Genomic DNA, 16671 nt, shown 5'->3' with positions numbered 1-16671 from the left:
TATCCGCTGGAAGCGACGGTGCCCGTATTATACCAGGACAACACTTCCCAGCAAAATTCCTCAAACTACAAAGGTGCGGAGTGTGGATCAAAAGGGGGATAAGAAATTACACCATTTATCAGTGCGACACTGGCCTGTGCGGAAAGGATTGCTTCACAGCGTAACACACATCTATGGATTATTTTTTTTTTTTCATACCACCTGACTATGCCCCTTATATACTCCGCCCCGCTTACATGTACCCCCACATTATAAAACACCAGCAATACTCAAACAAATTTTGTACCAAGCAAAATCCGCTCTCCAAAAGCCAAATGGTGCTCCCTCGGCTCTGAACCCTACAGCGTCCCCAAACAGCAGTTTCCTTCAACATATATGGCATCGTCATACCCGGGAGAACCCTTTTAACAATTTTTGGGGTGTGTGTCTCCAGTGTCATAAGCTTGGCATGACATATTTGCCACTGAATGGCATATCTAGGGAAAAATATAAATTTTTAATTTGCACCATCCGCAGTGCATTCATTTATGGAAAAGACCTGTGGGGTGAAAATCCTCACTACACCTCTTAATAAATGCCTTGAGGGGTGCAGTTTCCATAATGGGGTCACTTCTCAGGGGTTTCTTTTTATTATTTCACATCTGAGCCTCTGCAGTTGTGAACCAATACTTTGTAAATCGCCAAATTAGGCCTCCACTCCGCATGGTACTCTTCACTCCTGAGCCCTGTCATATGTCCAGGCAAAAGATTAGGGCCACATGTAGGGTGTTTCTAAAACCGGGAAACACCGCATAATAATTAGAGGGCTGTCTTGTTATGGTGGCACAAGCCGGGCACCACATATTGGCATATCTATGGAAGAAAATCCCATTTTCACTCTGCAACATCGAGTAAACACTAATTTCTACAAAACACCTGCAGGGTTAAAATGCTTACTACACCCCTTGGTAAATGCATTGAGGGGTGTAGTTTCCAAAATGGGGTCACTTCTGGGGGGTTTCCACTGTTTTGGGCCCACAGGCGCCCAGAAACCAATCCAGCAACATCTGCACTCCAAATGGCGGTCCTTTCCTTCTGAGCCCTGCCGTTTGCCCAAACAGCAGTTTATGACCACATATGGGGTATTGCCGTACTCGGGAGAAATTGCTTTACAAATTTTGGGTTCTTTTTTTCCTTTATTTGTTGAGAAAATGAAAAAATTTGCGCTAAAGCTACGTCTTATTGAAGAAAAAGGACTGTTTTTATTTTCACTGCCTAATTCTAATAAATTCTATGAAACGTCTGTGGGGTCAAAATGCTTACTACACCCCTAGATGAATTCCTCAAGAGGTGTAGTTTCCTAGGTGGAGTCCCTTTTTTGGGCGTTTTCATTGTTTTGTCCCCTCAGGGGCTTTGCAAATGTGACATGGCCTCCGCAAACCATTCCTGCTAAATGTGATCTCAAAAAGCCAAATAGTGCTGTTTCCCTTCTAAGCCCTGCCGTGTGTCCAAACAGCCGTTTATTACCACATGTGGGGTATTGTTTTACTCGGGAGAAATTGCTTTACAAATTTTACGGTGCTTTTTCTCCTTCAGTCCTTGTGAAAATGAGAATAAATTAGCTAAACCTACATTTTCTTTGAAAAAATTTAGATGATCATTTTCACAGCCTACTTTCAATAATTTATGCAAAAAACCTGTGGGGTCAAAACGCTCACTATACCCCTAGATAATTTCCTCAATGGGTGTAGTTTCCGAAACGGGGTCACTTGTGGGGGGTTTCCACAGTTTTGTCCCCTCAGGGGCTTTGTAAATGTGACATGGCCTCTCAAACCATTCCTGCTAAATTTGAGCTCCAAAAGCCAAACTGCGCTCTTTCCCTTCTAAGCCCTGCCGTGTGTCCAAATATCCATTTATTACCACATGTGGGGTAGTGTTTTACTCGGGAGAAATTGCTTTACAAATTTTGCGATGCTTTTTCTCCTTTAGTCCTTGTGGAAATGAGAAAAAAAATCGCTAAACCTACATTTTCTTTGAAGAAATGTTGATTTTAATTTTCACGGCCTACTTCCAATAATTTCTGTAAAAAACCTGTGCGGTCAAAATGCTCACTACACCCCTAGATAATTTCCTTGAGGTGTCTAGTTTCCCAGATGGGGTCACTTTTGGGGGATTTTCACTGTTTTGGCACCGCAAGAGCCCTTCAAACCTGACATGGTGCCTAAAATATATTCTAACAAAAATAAGGCACCAAAATCAACTAGGTGCTCCTTTTGCTTCTGAGGCCGGTGCTTCAGTCCAGTAGCACGCTACGGCCACATGTGGGATATTTCCTAAAACTGCAGAAACTGGGCAACAAATATTGAGTTGCATTTCTCTGGTAAAACCTTCTGTGTTATAAAAAAAATTGTATTAAAAATTTATTTCTGCAAAAAAATATGAAATTTTGTAAATTTCACCTCTACTTTGCTTTAATTCCTGTGAAATGTGTAAAGGGTTAAGACATTTTCTAAATGCTGTTTTGAATACTTTGAGGGGTGAAGTTTTTAAAATGGGGTGACTTTTTGGGGGTTTCTAATATATAAGGCCCTCAAAACCACTTCACAACTGAACTGGCCCCTGTAAAAATAGCCTTTTGAAATTTTCTTGAAAATGTGAGAAATTGCTGCTAAAGTTCTAAGCCTTGTGAGGTCATAGAAAAATAAAAGGATGTTCAAAAAACGATGCCAATCTAAAGTAGACATATGGGGGATGTTAATTAGCAACAATTTTGTGTGGTATTACTGCCTGTCTTACAAGCAGATACATTTAAATTGAGAAAAATGCTAATTTTTGCAATTTTTCACTATATTTTCGTGTTTTTCACAATTAAATAAATGAATGTATCGACCAAATTTTACCACTATCTTAAAGTCCAATGTGTCACGAGAAAACAATCTCAGAATCGCCCGGATAGGTGAAAGCATTTCAACGTTATTACCACATAAAGTGAAACATGTCAGATTTGAAAAATGAGGCTCTGTCAGGAAGGTCAAAAGTGGCTAAAGAGGGAAGGGGTTAATGTCTTTTGTCTGAATGTGATAGAAGAAATGTCAATATTTTGATGACTATCTGTATATTGCTTATTCAGATTTTCTGCTTTCTTCAATTAATCGTTCTATTTTACTTTAGGAATACAATGCTTACGGCTGGTGGGTTGGAGAGCTGGATGGAATAATTGGTATCATACCGAAGGAGTATTTACAAGCCGCCTTTGACCTAAGATGAACAGAGGTGCAGCACTTCCAAATGAAAGAGAAACTGCTTGTGCTGTGATACATTTTGATAGAAGTATTAAACGTCCGCCAAAATAAAGAATTGCTTCATGAACTAAGGCATCTGTTTTCCCTCAGACAGGTCCTGAAAGTCATGCTGGTGACCACTAGATGGCAAACTGTGAGTGTCTAAATCCAGGGATAGATTTCATCTCCAGTGGACAGCCTGGTAATCTGTATCTACTTGTGCCAAAGTATTGATTCTAGTAAACAAATCTGTGCAGAAGTATATATTGCTTGTCCCCATGTTCAAATATAATGTTCACATCAGCGTCACCCTTGTGTTGATGGGTTCTGTTAGAGGAACCCATGAACGGAAAGGCAAACGGAAGCCATAGGTTCCGTTTGCATTACCTTAATTGATTTCAATGGTAACGCTTCAATTGCAAATGGTTTCAGCTTGTTTCCATTTTTTTGTGGAACCAATAGCGTAGTCGACTGCACCATTGTTTCCGCAAAAAAACAAAACAGAAACCTTACAGAATGGAAACAAACAGAAGCCATTTGCAATGGAAGCATTACCATTGAAATCAATGGTAATGCAAACGGAAGCTATGGTTTCCATTTGCCTTTCCGTTCATGGGTTCCTCCGACGGAAAGGTCTAGCGGAACAAATGAACGGAAGGGTGACGCTGATGTGAACAGGCTCTTATATGGACTCGGCTTTCAACGCACATGACAAAGGTGACAAATCAGGAAATTCTGACCAGGAGTAGTCCATGTGGTATGCCAGTATTAGTAAATATGCCCCAATGATTCCTCACGCTGCAATGGTTAACTTCCAGAATGAGCATAAAGTAGATTGTGTAAGATCTAAACCTCTGATCAAAGATTGAGATGTCACAACACAAACTTACATTTAAAGACAGAATCATTCTTGGCTAATCCGTTTTGGAGGTGCAGATGTATCCGTATAGGAGCGCTCATCAGGGGGAGAGCAGCAATAATAATCCCCATGTTGGCTCTTCCCGGGGGTGTCACATGCAGAAGGAATGTAGCGCTGAGCATGTTGGCTGACTGTCTTATCATGGGCTCTGTACCAAAAAGCAAAACAGCAGCTGTGGAGACTGACATCTGAAGCATGACTGAAGTATTCAGCAAAGGGATATAGCTGCTGTCTGACTGTAGGGAGGAGCAGGAGACAGCTGCTGATGGTGGCACGCATTCTTTACATGTGGCACACTGGGATTATACCATTTATCTGGACAATGACAGAGTTTTGTGTAACAGATTTATTCAAAATATTTCTTAAAGGCTATGTACACTTTTGAAAGAAATATATATATATATATATATATATATATATATATATTTATTTATTTATTTTTTTTATTTTATTTTTTTCGTGTAATTAGTGCAACTTTCAGAATGTTTATTAAAAAAATTATGCAGCTGCTTTGTATCCTGTATACAGAGCAGCTGTATCTATGGCTGAGACCTGAAACGTTATTTTTTTTTTCAAAAAGTGTACATAGCCTTTAAGGTTCTGTTCACACTGCTGTCGGAGACTCCATCTGCAGTTCTGAAATATTTGACTAGAAGAGTAGTGCTATTTTTCCTGCCAAAACCATGGACACCACAATGGAATCAATTGTAAGTAAGTTTGGGTCCTTTGGGTACCATTGGTATCAGTCGTATGGCAGATCGGACAGAGTTGGTGAAGGACTACATCAGTCAGGCTGTCATTCTGGTATGCCCTTTCAGTTTTATACATTACAGGTCACCGATTTCTTCTGAACATTTGTTGTCTGTTTGTTTTCCTCCCCGTACCTTTGTTCTTCCAGTACTTTTTCCTCTTGTTCTGCATGGGTTTCAGTTCCTCTTTTTCCCACTCTACTTATTTGTTAATCCAGGTCCCAAGAAGAGCAGTCACGCACATCCTGTAAACTGTGTACACCTCGGAGAGGCGCAGGCTGGGGCTTTAGGGTATGTGCACACGATGAGAGGCTTTTACGGCTGAAATGACAGACTGTTTTCAGGAGAAAACAGCTGCCTCGTTTCAGCCGTAAAAACTCCTCCTCGTATTTTGCGAGGCGTCTGAGACGCTCGTAAATCTTGTGCTGCTCTTCATTGAGTTCAATGAAGAACAGCTCAAATTACGTTGCAAAGAAGTGTCCGCGTAAATTACAGGTCGTCTGCACAGTACGTCGGCAAACCCATTCAAATGAATGGGCAGATGTTTGCCGACGTATTGTAGCCCTATTTTCAGGCGTAAATCCAGGCATAATACGCCTCGTTTACGCCTGAAAATAGGTCGTGTGAACCCAGCCTTACAGTTGTTGACAACGACCGGAGAGTTTTGTGCACAGGTCTTCTTAATTAGAATCCTGGTTTACTAATTTACTTGTACTGCCCAGTGTGCACCCTGCACCTCTCCGCGCCCGATGTCAGAGAAGTTAATTGGAACACTTTAAGCAACATTTGTTCCCACGTAAGTGACACTTTTTCAAAAATGGATTTATTGTTCAAAGAAAATACACCTCAAACAATATATACAAAAGAAGAATATTTTACTGCAAAACTTAAGATATGTATTTATATATTGATCACCAGGGGATAGAAACGGGGGAAGATTTAACAAAACTAGTGCAAAGAAAAAGTGGAGTGGTTACATATAGCAACCAATCATGTTGCAGCTTTCGTTTTAAAAAGGAACATTTTGCCTGTATTCTGATGAAACATACAGAACAATTAAGGAACAAAGGTGACAGGATATTTCTGTAATTCCGGTCAGTCATCCCCATTGTTCACAGGAGGCAACAGGGGAGAGGCAAAATACTTAACCCCTTAAAGGGGTATTCTCATCTTATATCTTATCCACAGAATTGACCATAAATGCTCTGATAGATGGGAAAAAGCCGTTCTCCCGGGACCATCACCTAATTCAGATTGAGTGCCACATGCTTGGCTTTTTCTGTAATTCCCACAGACTTCAATGGCTACCTTACCTATAAGCTAGATGGAGAGTTCAAAGGCCGGGAATGGGCCTTTGAAAGAGAATAGTTTGAACTTGCAACATTTTTCATTATTGCCATTTTGCAAAAAATTTGTTATTTCTAGAACAGCCCATAGCAGTTTAGTAAGAAATGCTTAAAAAGCAAAAATGTCAAAAAGTTAGAAAATTACTAAAAACAATTTGGTCATATTTGACAGTGATGGCATCCAGACACGTCCTAAAAGTTAGATCCAGCGATCTTAAAAACAAACATTCCAGACATTTTAATTGAAGCTCAATGAAAAATATTTGTATATTTGACGACCAGGCCTATTTGGGCCTTAACTGGTTCACGACGCATGACTGGTATACTCGTCATGAGCTGCTGGATGTTGCCGCGTCAGTCTGATCACATGGACACAGCAAATGGCAGGGAGCAGTGCAAAGGTTGTAATACCCGCGGCTGCAGCTCTGCTCTAACCCCTTGAAAGTTTCGATTAAAGTTGATTGCGACATTCAAAAAGAAAGAGGGAGGGGGAGCAGACAACTCAGGGTCCGTTGAAGGACAATGACTGTTAAATTAAATAAAAAATCAGTAAAAAAAATAATACACACAAATGCAAATTTTTACAATAAATAAACTTTATTTAATATAAGTCCCAAAATATAGAATATACATATATTCATAGTCACGACCGTAACAACCTGCACATATAGCCTCATTTATAATGATCACTATATGCTGGAAATGTACAAAAAACCAGCACCTACATAAAGTACAACGTGTCTCTCCAAAAACCCAAGTCTCATACAGTTATGTCAAACAAAAAATAAAAAAGTTATTAGCCATGGGATGCAAAAAGAAAAAAATGAAGAAATTGTTCTGTCCTCAAAGCCAAAATTGTCCCGGTCTTTAAGGAGTTAATGACCAAACCATTTTCTTTGTTTTTTTTTTTTTTTTCATCCTGACATTCCAAGAGCCTTAACTTTATTTTTCCGTCAATGTAGCTTATATCATGGCTTGTTTTTTTGGCAGGACGAGTTGTATTTTTCAATGACACCATTTTGGGGCACGTATCATCTATTGATTCACTTTTATAAATTTCATAAAGAGTTTTTTTTGTTTTTGCCGTTTACCATTCAGTGGAAAGAACAAGTTAACTTTATTCTACAGGTCGGTACGCATGAGGCGATAGCAAATATGCATAGTCTTTACATTTTAGTAGTTTTGCACAATAAAATATTTTATGGAAACAAGTCTTTTGTGTCACAAGAGTCTGAGATCCATAACTTTATTTTTCCATCGATGTAGCTGTCTGTATAAGGGCTTGTTTTTTTGCGGGATGAGTTGTAGTTTTTATTGGTACCGTATTGGGGAACATATAATTTGTTGATTAGCTTTTATTTTTTGTTTGAGAGCGGAAAGCAAAAAAACAAACTGCAATTCCGCTATTGTTTTTTACGACTTTTTTTTACGCCACGTGCCGTGCAATATAACTGATTAGTTATGTTTGTTCCACGGGTCATTACGATTGCAGCGGTACCGAATATGTAGCTGCTGTTGTTTTTTACAGTGACCCATTTAAAACAAAAATATATAATAAATTAAACCCTTTTCTTCATTAAAAATAAAACAACTTAAAAAGGGCGTACTTTTTAATTTTGATTAAACTTTAATACACTACTTTTCATTATTTTTGTCCCACTAGGATACTTGAAGCAACAATCCACAGAATATGCCATAAATGTCTCATAGATGCTGCTCCCTCCCAACTCTGGAACCCATACCTATATCAAGAACGGGATTCATCCGACCCTTATTTTGCTTTGTGAGGATGCCGTTGGCCACAGATTCGAGACAGTGGCTAGTAGAGAGAAGGCGGGCCATGCACGCGGCTTTCTCCACTTTACAGGAGTTACAGAAACAGCCTAGTAGCGCTTGCTCAGCTGTTTTCATAACTCCCAGAGCTGCGCGCATGCCCAGCCCTTTCTACTAGTCCTCGCCTGGAATCTGGTGACCCGTTTTCTATGTAGTTGTGGTTCCCAGAATTGTGATCCGCATCTATGAGACATTTATGGCATATCCTGTGGGACATTGTGGGGTACGTATAATGTATTAAATGACGTAATTTTTTTTGGGGGGGTGGTAGTAAAACAACAATTCCTCGTTTTTTGGGTTTGTATTTACAGCGTTTACCATGCGGTATAAATGACGTGTCAGCTTTATTCTATTGATCGATTTGATTACGGCGAAAACAAATTAGTTTTATATATGTTTTACTAGTTTCAATTAAAAAAACTAAGTGGGTTTGTTTTTTACGGTCCAAGTTGCAGTTTTCATTGGTACCATTTTGGGTATATATTACTTTTTGATCACTTTCTATTCCCTGTTTTGCGAGGTAGGATGAACAAAAAACAGCAATTCCACATTTATTTATTTTTTTTATTGCGTTTAATGTATGGGATAAAGAACGTGATATTTTTATAGTTCAGGTCGTTACAGACATCGCAATACCAATTTAAATGGGTTTTTTCTCCCCCCAAAATAAATAGAAATATATTCTGGTCAGTATTGTGCTTCAGTACTTGGAAACCCAAACTAGGAATGGAAAATAAACAGAAAAATAATAAATGGAGAGATTTGCACTTCTTTCATGTTTTAGACCTGCTCCTGGTTTTGGCTTACAAATACAGATGCAAAATACTGCCATGTGGAAGTGGCCTAAAGGGTAAAAAGCATGTTTGATTTTTGGCCCAGTAGGATACTTAACCCTGTGATCGTCTGATTGCAATACTTATGGATATGTGGGGTCCCCTGACCACGTCCCGCCTGTTGAGGCTTCCGCATTCAGTGCACAGAAGACGGGTTTTTATGAAAACAGCCCGTATGGGAGTAACGGAAACCGGGTAGCACAGCAACCTACACTGTTTCCATAACTCCCATTCTTTTTTATGGGAATTACAAATACGGCTTAGCTTATACCACCTCACTTGTTTGGGAGATCGGTGCAGGTCCGGGACCTGCACCTCTCAGACATTTATGGCATATCCTGTAGATATGCCATAAATGTCTGTCATTGTGCAACCCCTTTAAAGGAAAATTCAAGGAAAACTGTCCCTTAAATGTAATTTTAAAATGGAAAACAATTTTTTAATATCATGCTTTTCTTTATTTGATCACTTGATATTAAAGAACCAAGGATGTGAGTGATTGAGGACACGTGCCCTTCTGATTGCGGTCAGATGCAGTGCTGTCATGCAGACCTGGTGTGGGTACACTGCTACTATTTAAGCCAGGCAGGATGTGTGTCCACTTGTAATTGATAGCAATCAAAAGGGGATATGTCATCACCAGATTCTCTCTTCCGGCCTCATGCACACTACTGTATTATGGTGTAATACGGCTTCCATAGAAGAGCCTGAGGCCTCTACTGTACCTCTGTATACTTCCATATGAAATCTGATGCATACGGAGGTTTTTTTCTTTTGATCTGAACAAACCAGACAAAAAAATATAAAAAATAATAGAACGTTCTATTGGATTCCTCATTTACGGATGTATTCTCCCCTAGAAGTAATGGGGTGATTTAATAATGCCACCACCCTATTTTTTGGCATAATTGTATTAAAAAGAAAAGCCTAAATACCAAGGCCCGTTTTTCCCAAATTCATACAACTGTAATAAAGTTTTAGAAGCGTGCCTTACAGTATGTATGGGCCCTGGTTTCCACTGCCTGCTAATTCCCTTTTTTTCCTGATTCCCGTGGCTCGAATATCTTTTTCCTGTGCAGAGCCTGAAATTGGCAGTCCAGCAGGTGTGCCACGTGACTAACGTGGAAAAACTACATTACCCATGAACTCCCTGTGCGGCACGTATTTGTTGCCCTGTCGTTTTTCGGAGTGAAGCAATTTATGGAAGCTCAGTATAAGATCTGCTGAGCTGCACTGCAATGATGAAGAAAGTACAGTCATGCCGCAAGTAAATATCTCGTGAATTTACAGTAGCAATGCATCTGAGACAAGTATAGCAGTGAGAAAATAGGTGTATTATGACCGTTATACAAGATCTAGCAAAACATTACAAAAAATAAGAAAAAGTAGGGTTTTAAAACGGCATATTATAAAGCAAATAAGATGTCCGAAACCGAACAGAGAACATTGAAGAGCCCAGGAAGCAGACCTCCTGTATTTATCCACCAGATTTAAAGTGCAGTCATAGGGGGAGGATGGTCATTTGTTATACGTTCTACGCCAGTTTTCAGGCGCAGAATTCGCAATTGACATGAGGTATTTGCGTCACGCACGGCACCTTTCTGAAAAATGAGCGGGGGATGTGACCTGTCACCACCTAACAAATTTACTATTATTTACGCCACAAGCTGGCATAAATTATAGCGGAAGACTACGCCAGCTCATGGCCAGAAATGCGCCTAACTTTATAAGGTGTGCACATAACTTAATTGAACGCATCTTACTTATAAAAAAAAAATTAAAAGAATCTCCCCCATAGAGTATGTCTGTTAGCTTTTATGCTATATTACAGCTCCGTGTCAGAGAAGTATATTTAGCATTAGGTGTCCCTGCATTTCTTAGATTACATGGTTCTCATAAAGAGCCATAATACAGCAGTGCAAATACGGCCTTAAGGCCGGTGGGTAAACGAGCAGATAATCGGTCAGATTCGAGCACAAATAGATGTAGCAACTCATCAAAATATTTAATACGAACAGAAAAATAACAGTTGGTTGTTCTGACATTGTAGTATGTAAACATGAACCGACATGTAACATTGTGCATAAATACTCACAACGAAGATCCCTAATATGAGTATCTGGACCTGAAAATCTAGAACTGTCAAACTCTTCCCAGCAGGCGTGTTACACATCTGACCATCACAAATATTCTGGAAACAAACTGCACCCAAATGTACAGATGTTGGTAATGCTGGGAGGGATAGTAAACACGATCATTGTCCATGCGATATGTCCACAATGCAGGTCACCGGCTGCTCTCAGGACAGGTCCCATCTTTCATAGAGAGATGCCATATGAATCATCATCTTGAGATGTTTGCAGATTTATGCATGAAATAAAGTATTCCAGTGTGAAATGTGCCTGAAAACTCCACACACCTTCCAATTTCCTGAAAATATATCCACATCATGATCTGACTCATTACAGTGTGCCAGATGCAAATGAGGACCGGGTGACGGAGGTGCTGAGCTCATTTCTAAAATAATTCCAAGTGGAAAATGAAAGTGCAAAGTGTTCCAGGCTGAGCCATGGCTTTCCCTTTACATCTACATTGCCAAAAGGTAGAGGACGAGCAGCTATAAACTTACAGGTCCTTGTCTACTACCTAGACAGGGTTTCCTCTTGAGTCCATCCTCTGTTGGACATGGCATAATTTAGGATCGCTTCTGTAGCAGTGTACGGTTGATGCCCATTAACACAAGCTTCAATGTCACCCACTGAGAGCTGGCTCTGCAGGAAGAGATGCAGCTGACTGTCTGACAAGAGGACCATGCTCTGTATAGCCCTGCAAACATAAGAATAATAGGATCAGACAATGTACACAGTGGCCCCTATTCATTTATTATGATTGGCACAGGCAGCCAGTATGTCTTACTACATACCATATTCCTGATGATTGTGCCCAGATCCACTGGTTAGCAGCAGTCATGGGGCACTTTGAGACCCACTTTCGGATTTGGATTATACTTCACTTCTGGAATAAGGTTCCTTGGTGACTCATGGAGGGACATATCCCAGGTTTCTATAAGGGTACTTTTTAGGGTATGTTCACAAGGTACGTTCAAGTTATAGTTTACTAGCGTTTTGCAGGAATAAACGGATTTGACCGGACTGTATGAATATATCCTAAAAAGTACCTTTATAGAAACCTGGGATATGTCCCTCCATGAGTCACCAAGTAACATGGACCTTATTCCAGAAGTGAAGTATAATCCACATCTGAAAGTGGGTGTCAATGTGCCCCTTGACTGCTGCTAACCAGTGGATCTGGGCCCAATCATCAGAAAAAAAGACTAAACTACAATTACTATAAGCTTCTATATTTGCTATTGAGAATCCTACAATATGATGATGATACCACGGTGATTTTCATGCATGGCAACAAGCCACGTTTTCTATAAAAGTCTACGCTGACATCCATGCACATGATAAATGTAGGATCTAGTTTACATAGGATTCCTCATTGAATGTTACATCACAAGCGCCGCAGCCTCTTCTGAGGATCTGTGGGAGAACGCCATCGCGTTCTATGGTGGGAAAACCCATGATTGACCTATCGGTGTCTCAGATGATTTCTCAAGGACTCGTAGAACAAGGACAATTAAAAGCCTAGAGCTGCTACTGCCCTTATACCATTATATCTATCAATATAGAATGTGGATACTGGACATATTATGTACAGTCAAGCCTTTTTTTGAGGCAAACACACATTGCTGTGAAAAATCGCCTTCTGGAGGGGTGGCGATCTCAGAGGGCCAGTATACATAAGATATATTACTCTAGATCAGGGGTGATCTTTTGTAAAGGTTTCACTGTATACAATATCTTGTAACCACATATAATTCTGCCTCTGAATTGTTATTCAATGGCAGTTACAGAAAGGAAAGGGCAGCTGCTCCTTATCTTCTCTGTACTGCTTCTCCGCCAATCACTGACTGGAGTGGTCACCATGGCGATGAAGAGCTGAGAAGCGGATGGAGAGAGACTCAGAATATTGATAGGAAGCTGCTATTTCCTCCCTGTTAATACAGGTCAGTCCGGACATAGATGAAAACGGCAACATAACAACTAGAACTAGGTGAAGTCAAATCTATAGTGCAACGAGTCAGATATCTCAATTTAGATATCAGTAATCACAGAGTATGTGTGTGTGTATATATATATATATAATATATTTTGTTTGGGGGTAAAAAAAATATTTTTACGCCATGAATATAGGAAAAAGCGATTCTCGCCATTGTTTTTCCTGTTTATTTTTTATCCCGTTCAAGTTTTACGCTAAATAAACCGTTAAATTAATCCTTCAGGTAATTACAGTCGTGTAGATACCTAATATGTGTAGGTTTTTTGTTTTTATGTAATGTGGGGGAAATCAAATATATTTTATGCAAAATAATGACTTTTTTTGTTACTTTTTTTATTTATTTTTTGTTACTTTTTTTTTTTTAAATCTTATTAAGGGATAACTTTACTTATAACTTAAGTTTTTTCTAATAATGTATTAGCAAACTCCTGTATGCTAATACATTACACTGTGTCACTATGACACAGGCTGCTGTTAGGGCAGCACATAGTGTGCCTGAACAGCAGGCAAACGGAACAGACAGCCCTGGGGTCCTTTATAGGTCCCCAGGGCTGACTGCAGAGGGATTCCCCGGTCTTTGATTGCATCACCGGAGACCCGGTGATCCGATCAGAGGGGAGTTCCCTTTGATCATGCCGCGATCACGGACCGCAGCAATCAAAGGGTTAAACAGCTGGGGTCCGAATGTTTTCCGACCCCAGCTGTGTTCAGGAGGCTGCTCTGAGATCAGGAGCTGTTCGTTACAGCTACTGCTTAGAGGATGAGCGCTCATCAGCCTCCTCTACAGCGACGCCAAAAGACGTCGTCGTTGTAGACTGGGGACCTGCACCGCCTGCCGTCAAAAGACAGGCAGTCGGGAAGGGGTTAAGGGAGTTTAATGTGAATTGCACCAAAATTAAATCAATTGGCCATAATTTGGGCTAAATTAGATGTATTGTTTTTTCTTTGAAAAATATTGTTCTAAGGACGCCATTATTAAATATACCGCATTGTTCCTCGGGATCATCAGAAAGCTGCCGTAAGACCCCTCACTGGGCTATGTTCCTTGAATTAATACTCACTTTTCCAAGAACTGCTGGAGCCCTTGCCGCCTTTGCTCAATAAAATCATCAGTGCAGCCGATGTAAAAGGGAAGTTTTCCAGGTAACGCAGGTACTGGTCTGGTGGAAAAACATAAATATGACTATACAATCCAGAGCAAGAGCAAGGACAGGTGCAGCCAGTCACATCCTCCACGGGACATGGTTTAGATTCAAGGAGTTTTCCAATTTATTAAAAAAATTTACCAATGTAAAAGTGATGCCAAAAACAAAAAGCGCCATTACTTACCTCACAGAATCCTGTCTTTCCAGCACCGCCGCTCTGTTCCTCCCCGCCGCTTTTTATTGGCATAGCTACAGCGATGATGTGCCCATATACCCACGTGATCACTGCAGACAAGCATGGCCTTAGTGATCCTGTGCCGTATATCCACTGAGGCCAGTGATTGGCTGCAGCAATCATGTGGGTATACAAGCACATCATCGCTGCAGCTATGTCAATACACAGCAGCGGCGCTGGAAAGATGGGGATTCGTAAGGTGAGCAATCACTCTTTTTTTTTTTTTTTTTTTTTTTCTTTTGCATCCCTCCTTACCGTGGCCAACTTTTTAAATAACTTGGAAAACTCCTTTATTGACATAGGTGCAAAGGAAAAGTGAATGGGACAGTGGTACGATATCTTGCACAGCGGCTACAAATGTAATGGCGCATGCAAGTATGATTGTAGAGGAGAACCATGTAAACAATGAAGATGCTCTGTCGCTCGTACGAGCGTCGTGGCCCCCTCAAATAGTTGATTGCCGGGGACCACCACTGATCTAATATTTATGGCCTATCCCAAGGATAGGCCATCTATTTTAATGCTTACCCATCAGTAAGTGCTATATTAATACAACAGTTAGTGATAGCCAACGAGATCTCACATTTTGAGCTTGGATGATGCCGGGTGGACGCAGGAGGTGCCGGAATAGTGAAAGTACACTTATAGTGGGGTTATGTTTGCATTTTAAAAAAATATATATATATTTAGAAAATTATTTATTCCTTAAAGGTTATATAATAAAACAGCCCTCCCTCTTCCAGTGATAGGTACTCTTTAAAGAATGAGCTGCAGATATCGGTCACACATGTGTACGTACATGTATCTGGAGGTATTCAGAACTAGACATCTATGAGACAAAGTAGTAATTATGGTGGAGGAGGGGAGAGATATCTTTGTAGTGTTCCTACATAATAGGATTCAGGGGTTCAAGCATAGGTAACGGAGAACATTGGAATTATCCAGAGGGTGAAATCAGGTGTTAAAAGGTTTCCACACAACTCACGCTAATCCAGCATATTTCTGAAGCTGCTTTCTCAGCCAGGCAAACTCGCGGTAGCGTCTTCTGACACAAGATGTTTTAGCAGTGAACGCCTTGCTGTTCGTCTACAAAAGATGGTAAAATATCAGTATCAATGGTCAGTTATGTACAGGCAGATCCACACAAGAGATTGGGCAGCCTCTGCCGTACCCCATTATAGTAGTGATACAACATGAGGCAGATATCGTGCTGTACATGGTGAGGTGTAGGGTGCATCTGTTCATCACAAGTCCTCAATAATACAACATGGTGGACAATCTACAATCGGAACATGTCCTATTCATCATGATACAATTCAAGTGATAATATAAGATTGTAGTGTATTGATAAGCATGGTCTAAGCTCAAGATATAGTGCAGGAAGGGAGTTCAGTGCTCTGTAGAAATGGTGTGGGAGAGGACTGGAGGTGTTCTTTATTGTTCCAGCATTAGACTGAATATTGGGAATAGTAGGATTATAATGTTTATAACACGTATATAAACTACATCTATACTGTACTGGCCCCTCGTCTACCCCACAGTCTTATTGCCTTAGATGCTTTTAATTCCATGATGGGATAATAAAATCGAAACAAAGAATTCAATGCGCTATGAATTCTACAATACATACGTATGCTGGCTCTGGTTGATGTCTGTAATGTTTTATGTTATAAATCTAATATCTTCCGAATATTACTCTGCACACTGCCTTTCTAGGGTCCTGAACGGCAAATCTACGTAGTTAAGTAATACAAGATTGGGGCATGTATCATTATATAACAAGGCAGATTTGCAATTCTAGGAAAGTTGGATGGCAACCCCTTTAGAGCCTCTAATGGTGGCCATATTGGCTGGCACCCAGATTTTCCACACATATACAGTACAGCCACTGGAAATAATCATTTATAAAACTAGTGAAACAGTTCACCATAAAAAAAAAGCGACCAATCAGATCACCGCTTTAATTTGTGAACATGCCTCAGAAATATAAGCGCTGTAATCTAATTGGTTGCTATGGGCAACTGTCCCACTTATGCATGAGGCTCCATGTGTTTGCATGTTTAGAGAATACAAAGTCATAATGGTCAGAAAGACGTCATCATCATTTAGTCAGCTAAGGGGTATCAGGGCCCCAACAAAAGTATGCAGCTCCAAGGCTCCCAGAGGGGGAGCACTAAGAGCGAACAATACCAGCAGGACACTGAAGCCTATAGAAATCCCAGGGAT

General features: G+C 40.2%; 2 protein-coding genes across 4 annotated transcripts in view; one reads left to right on the top strand and one right to left on the bottom strand.

The window, feature by feature from the left end:
- SKAP1 (src kinase associated phosphoprotein 1) overlaps positions 1-3348 on the top strand; it is a 263107-nt gene extending 259759 nt beyond the window's left edge. For both annotated transcript variants that reach the window (XM_075846614.1, XM_075846615.1), the window contains one exon: positions 3151-3348. In XM_075846614.1, the coding sequence (XP_075702729.1) occupies positions 3151-3246 (96 nt within the window). In that variant the 3' untranslated portion in view covers positions 3247-3348. The remainder of the gene's footprint in view (positions 1-3150) is intronic.
- A 3542-nt stretch (positions 3349-6890) lies between these two features.
- Positions 6891-16671, bottom strand: part of SNX11 (sorting nexin 11) — a 98179-nt gene continuing 88398 nt past the window's right edge. For both annotated transcript variants that reach the window (XM_075845209.1, XM_075845208.1), the window contains exons 4-6: positions 15431-15531; positions 14127-14225; positions 6891-11766 (exon numbers count right to left, since the gene is read on the bottom strand). In XM_075845209.1, coding sequence (XP_075701324.1) covers positions 11583-11766; positions 14127-14225; positions 15431-15531 — 384 coding nt within the window. In that variant the 3' untranslated portion in view covers positions 6891-11582. The remainder of the gene's footprint in view (positions 11767-14126; positions 14226-15430; positions 15532-16671) is intronic.

Source organism: Rhinoderma darwinii, chromosome 13 (genome assembly GCF_050947455.1).
Source record: "Rhinoderma darwinii isolate aRhiDar2 chromosome 13, aRhiDar2.hap1, whole genome shotgun sequence".
Lineage (NCBI taxonomy): Eukaryota > Metazoa > Chordata > Amphibia > Anura > Rhinodermatidae > Rhinoderma > Rhinoderma darwinii.
The sequence above is the reverse complement of the archived record's forward strand: the minus strand, read 5'-3'. Positions and strand labels throughout refer to the sequence as shown.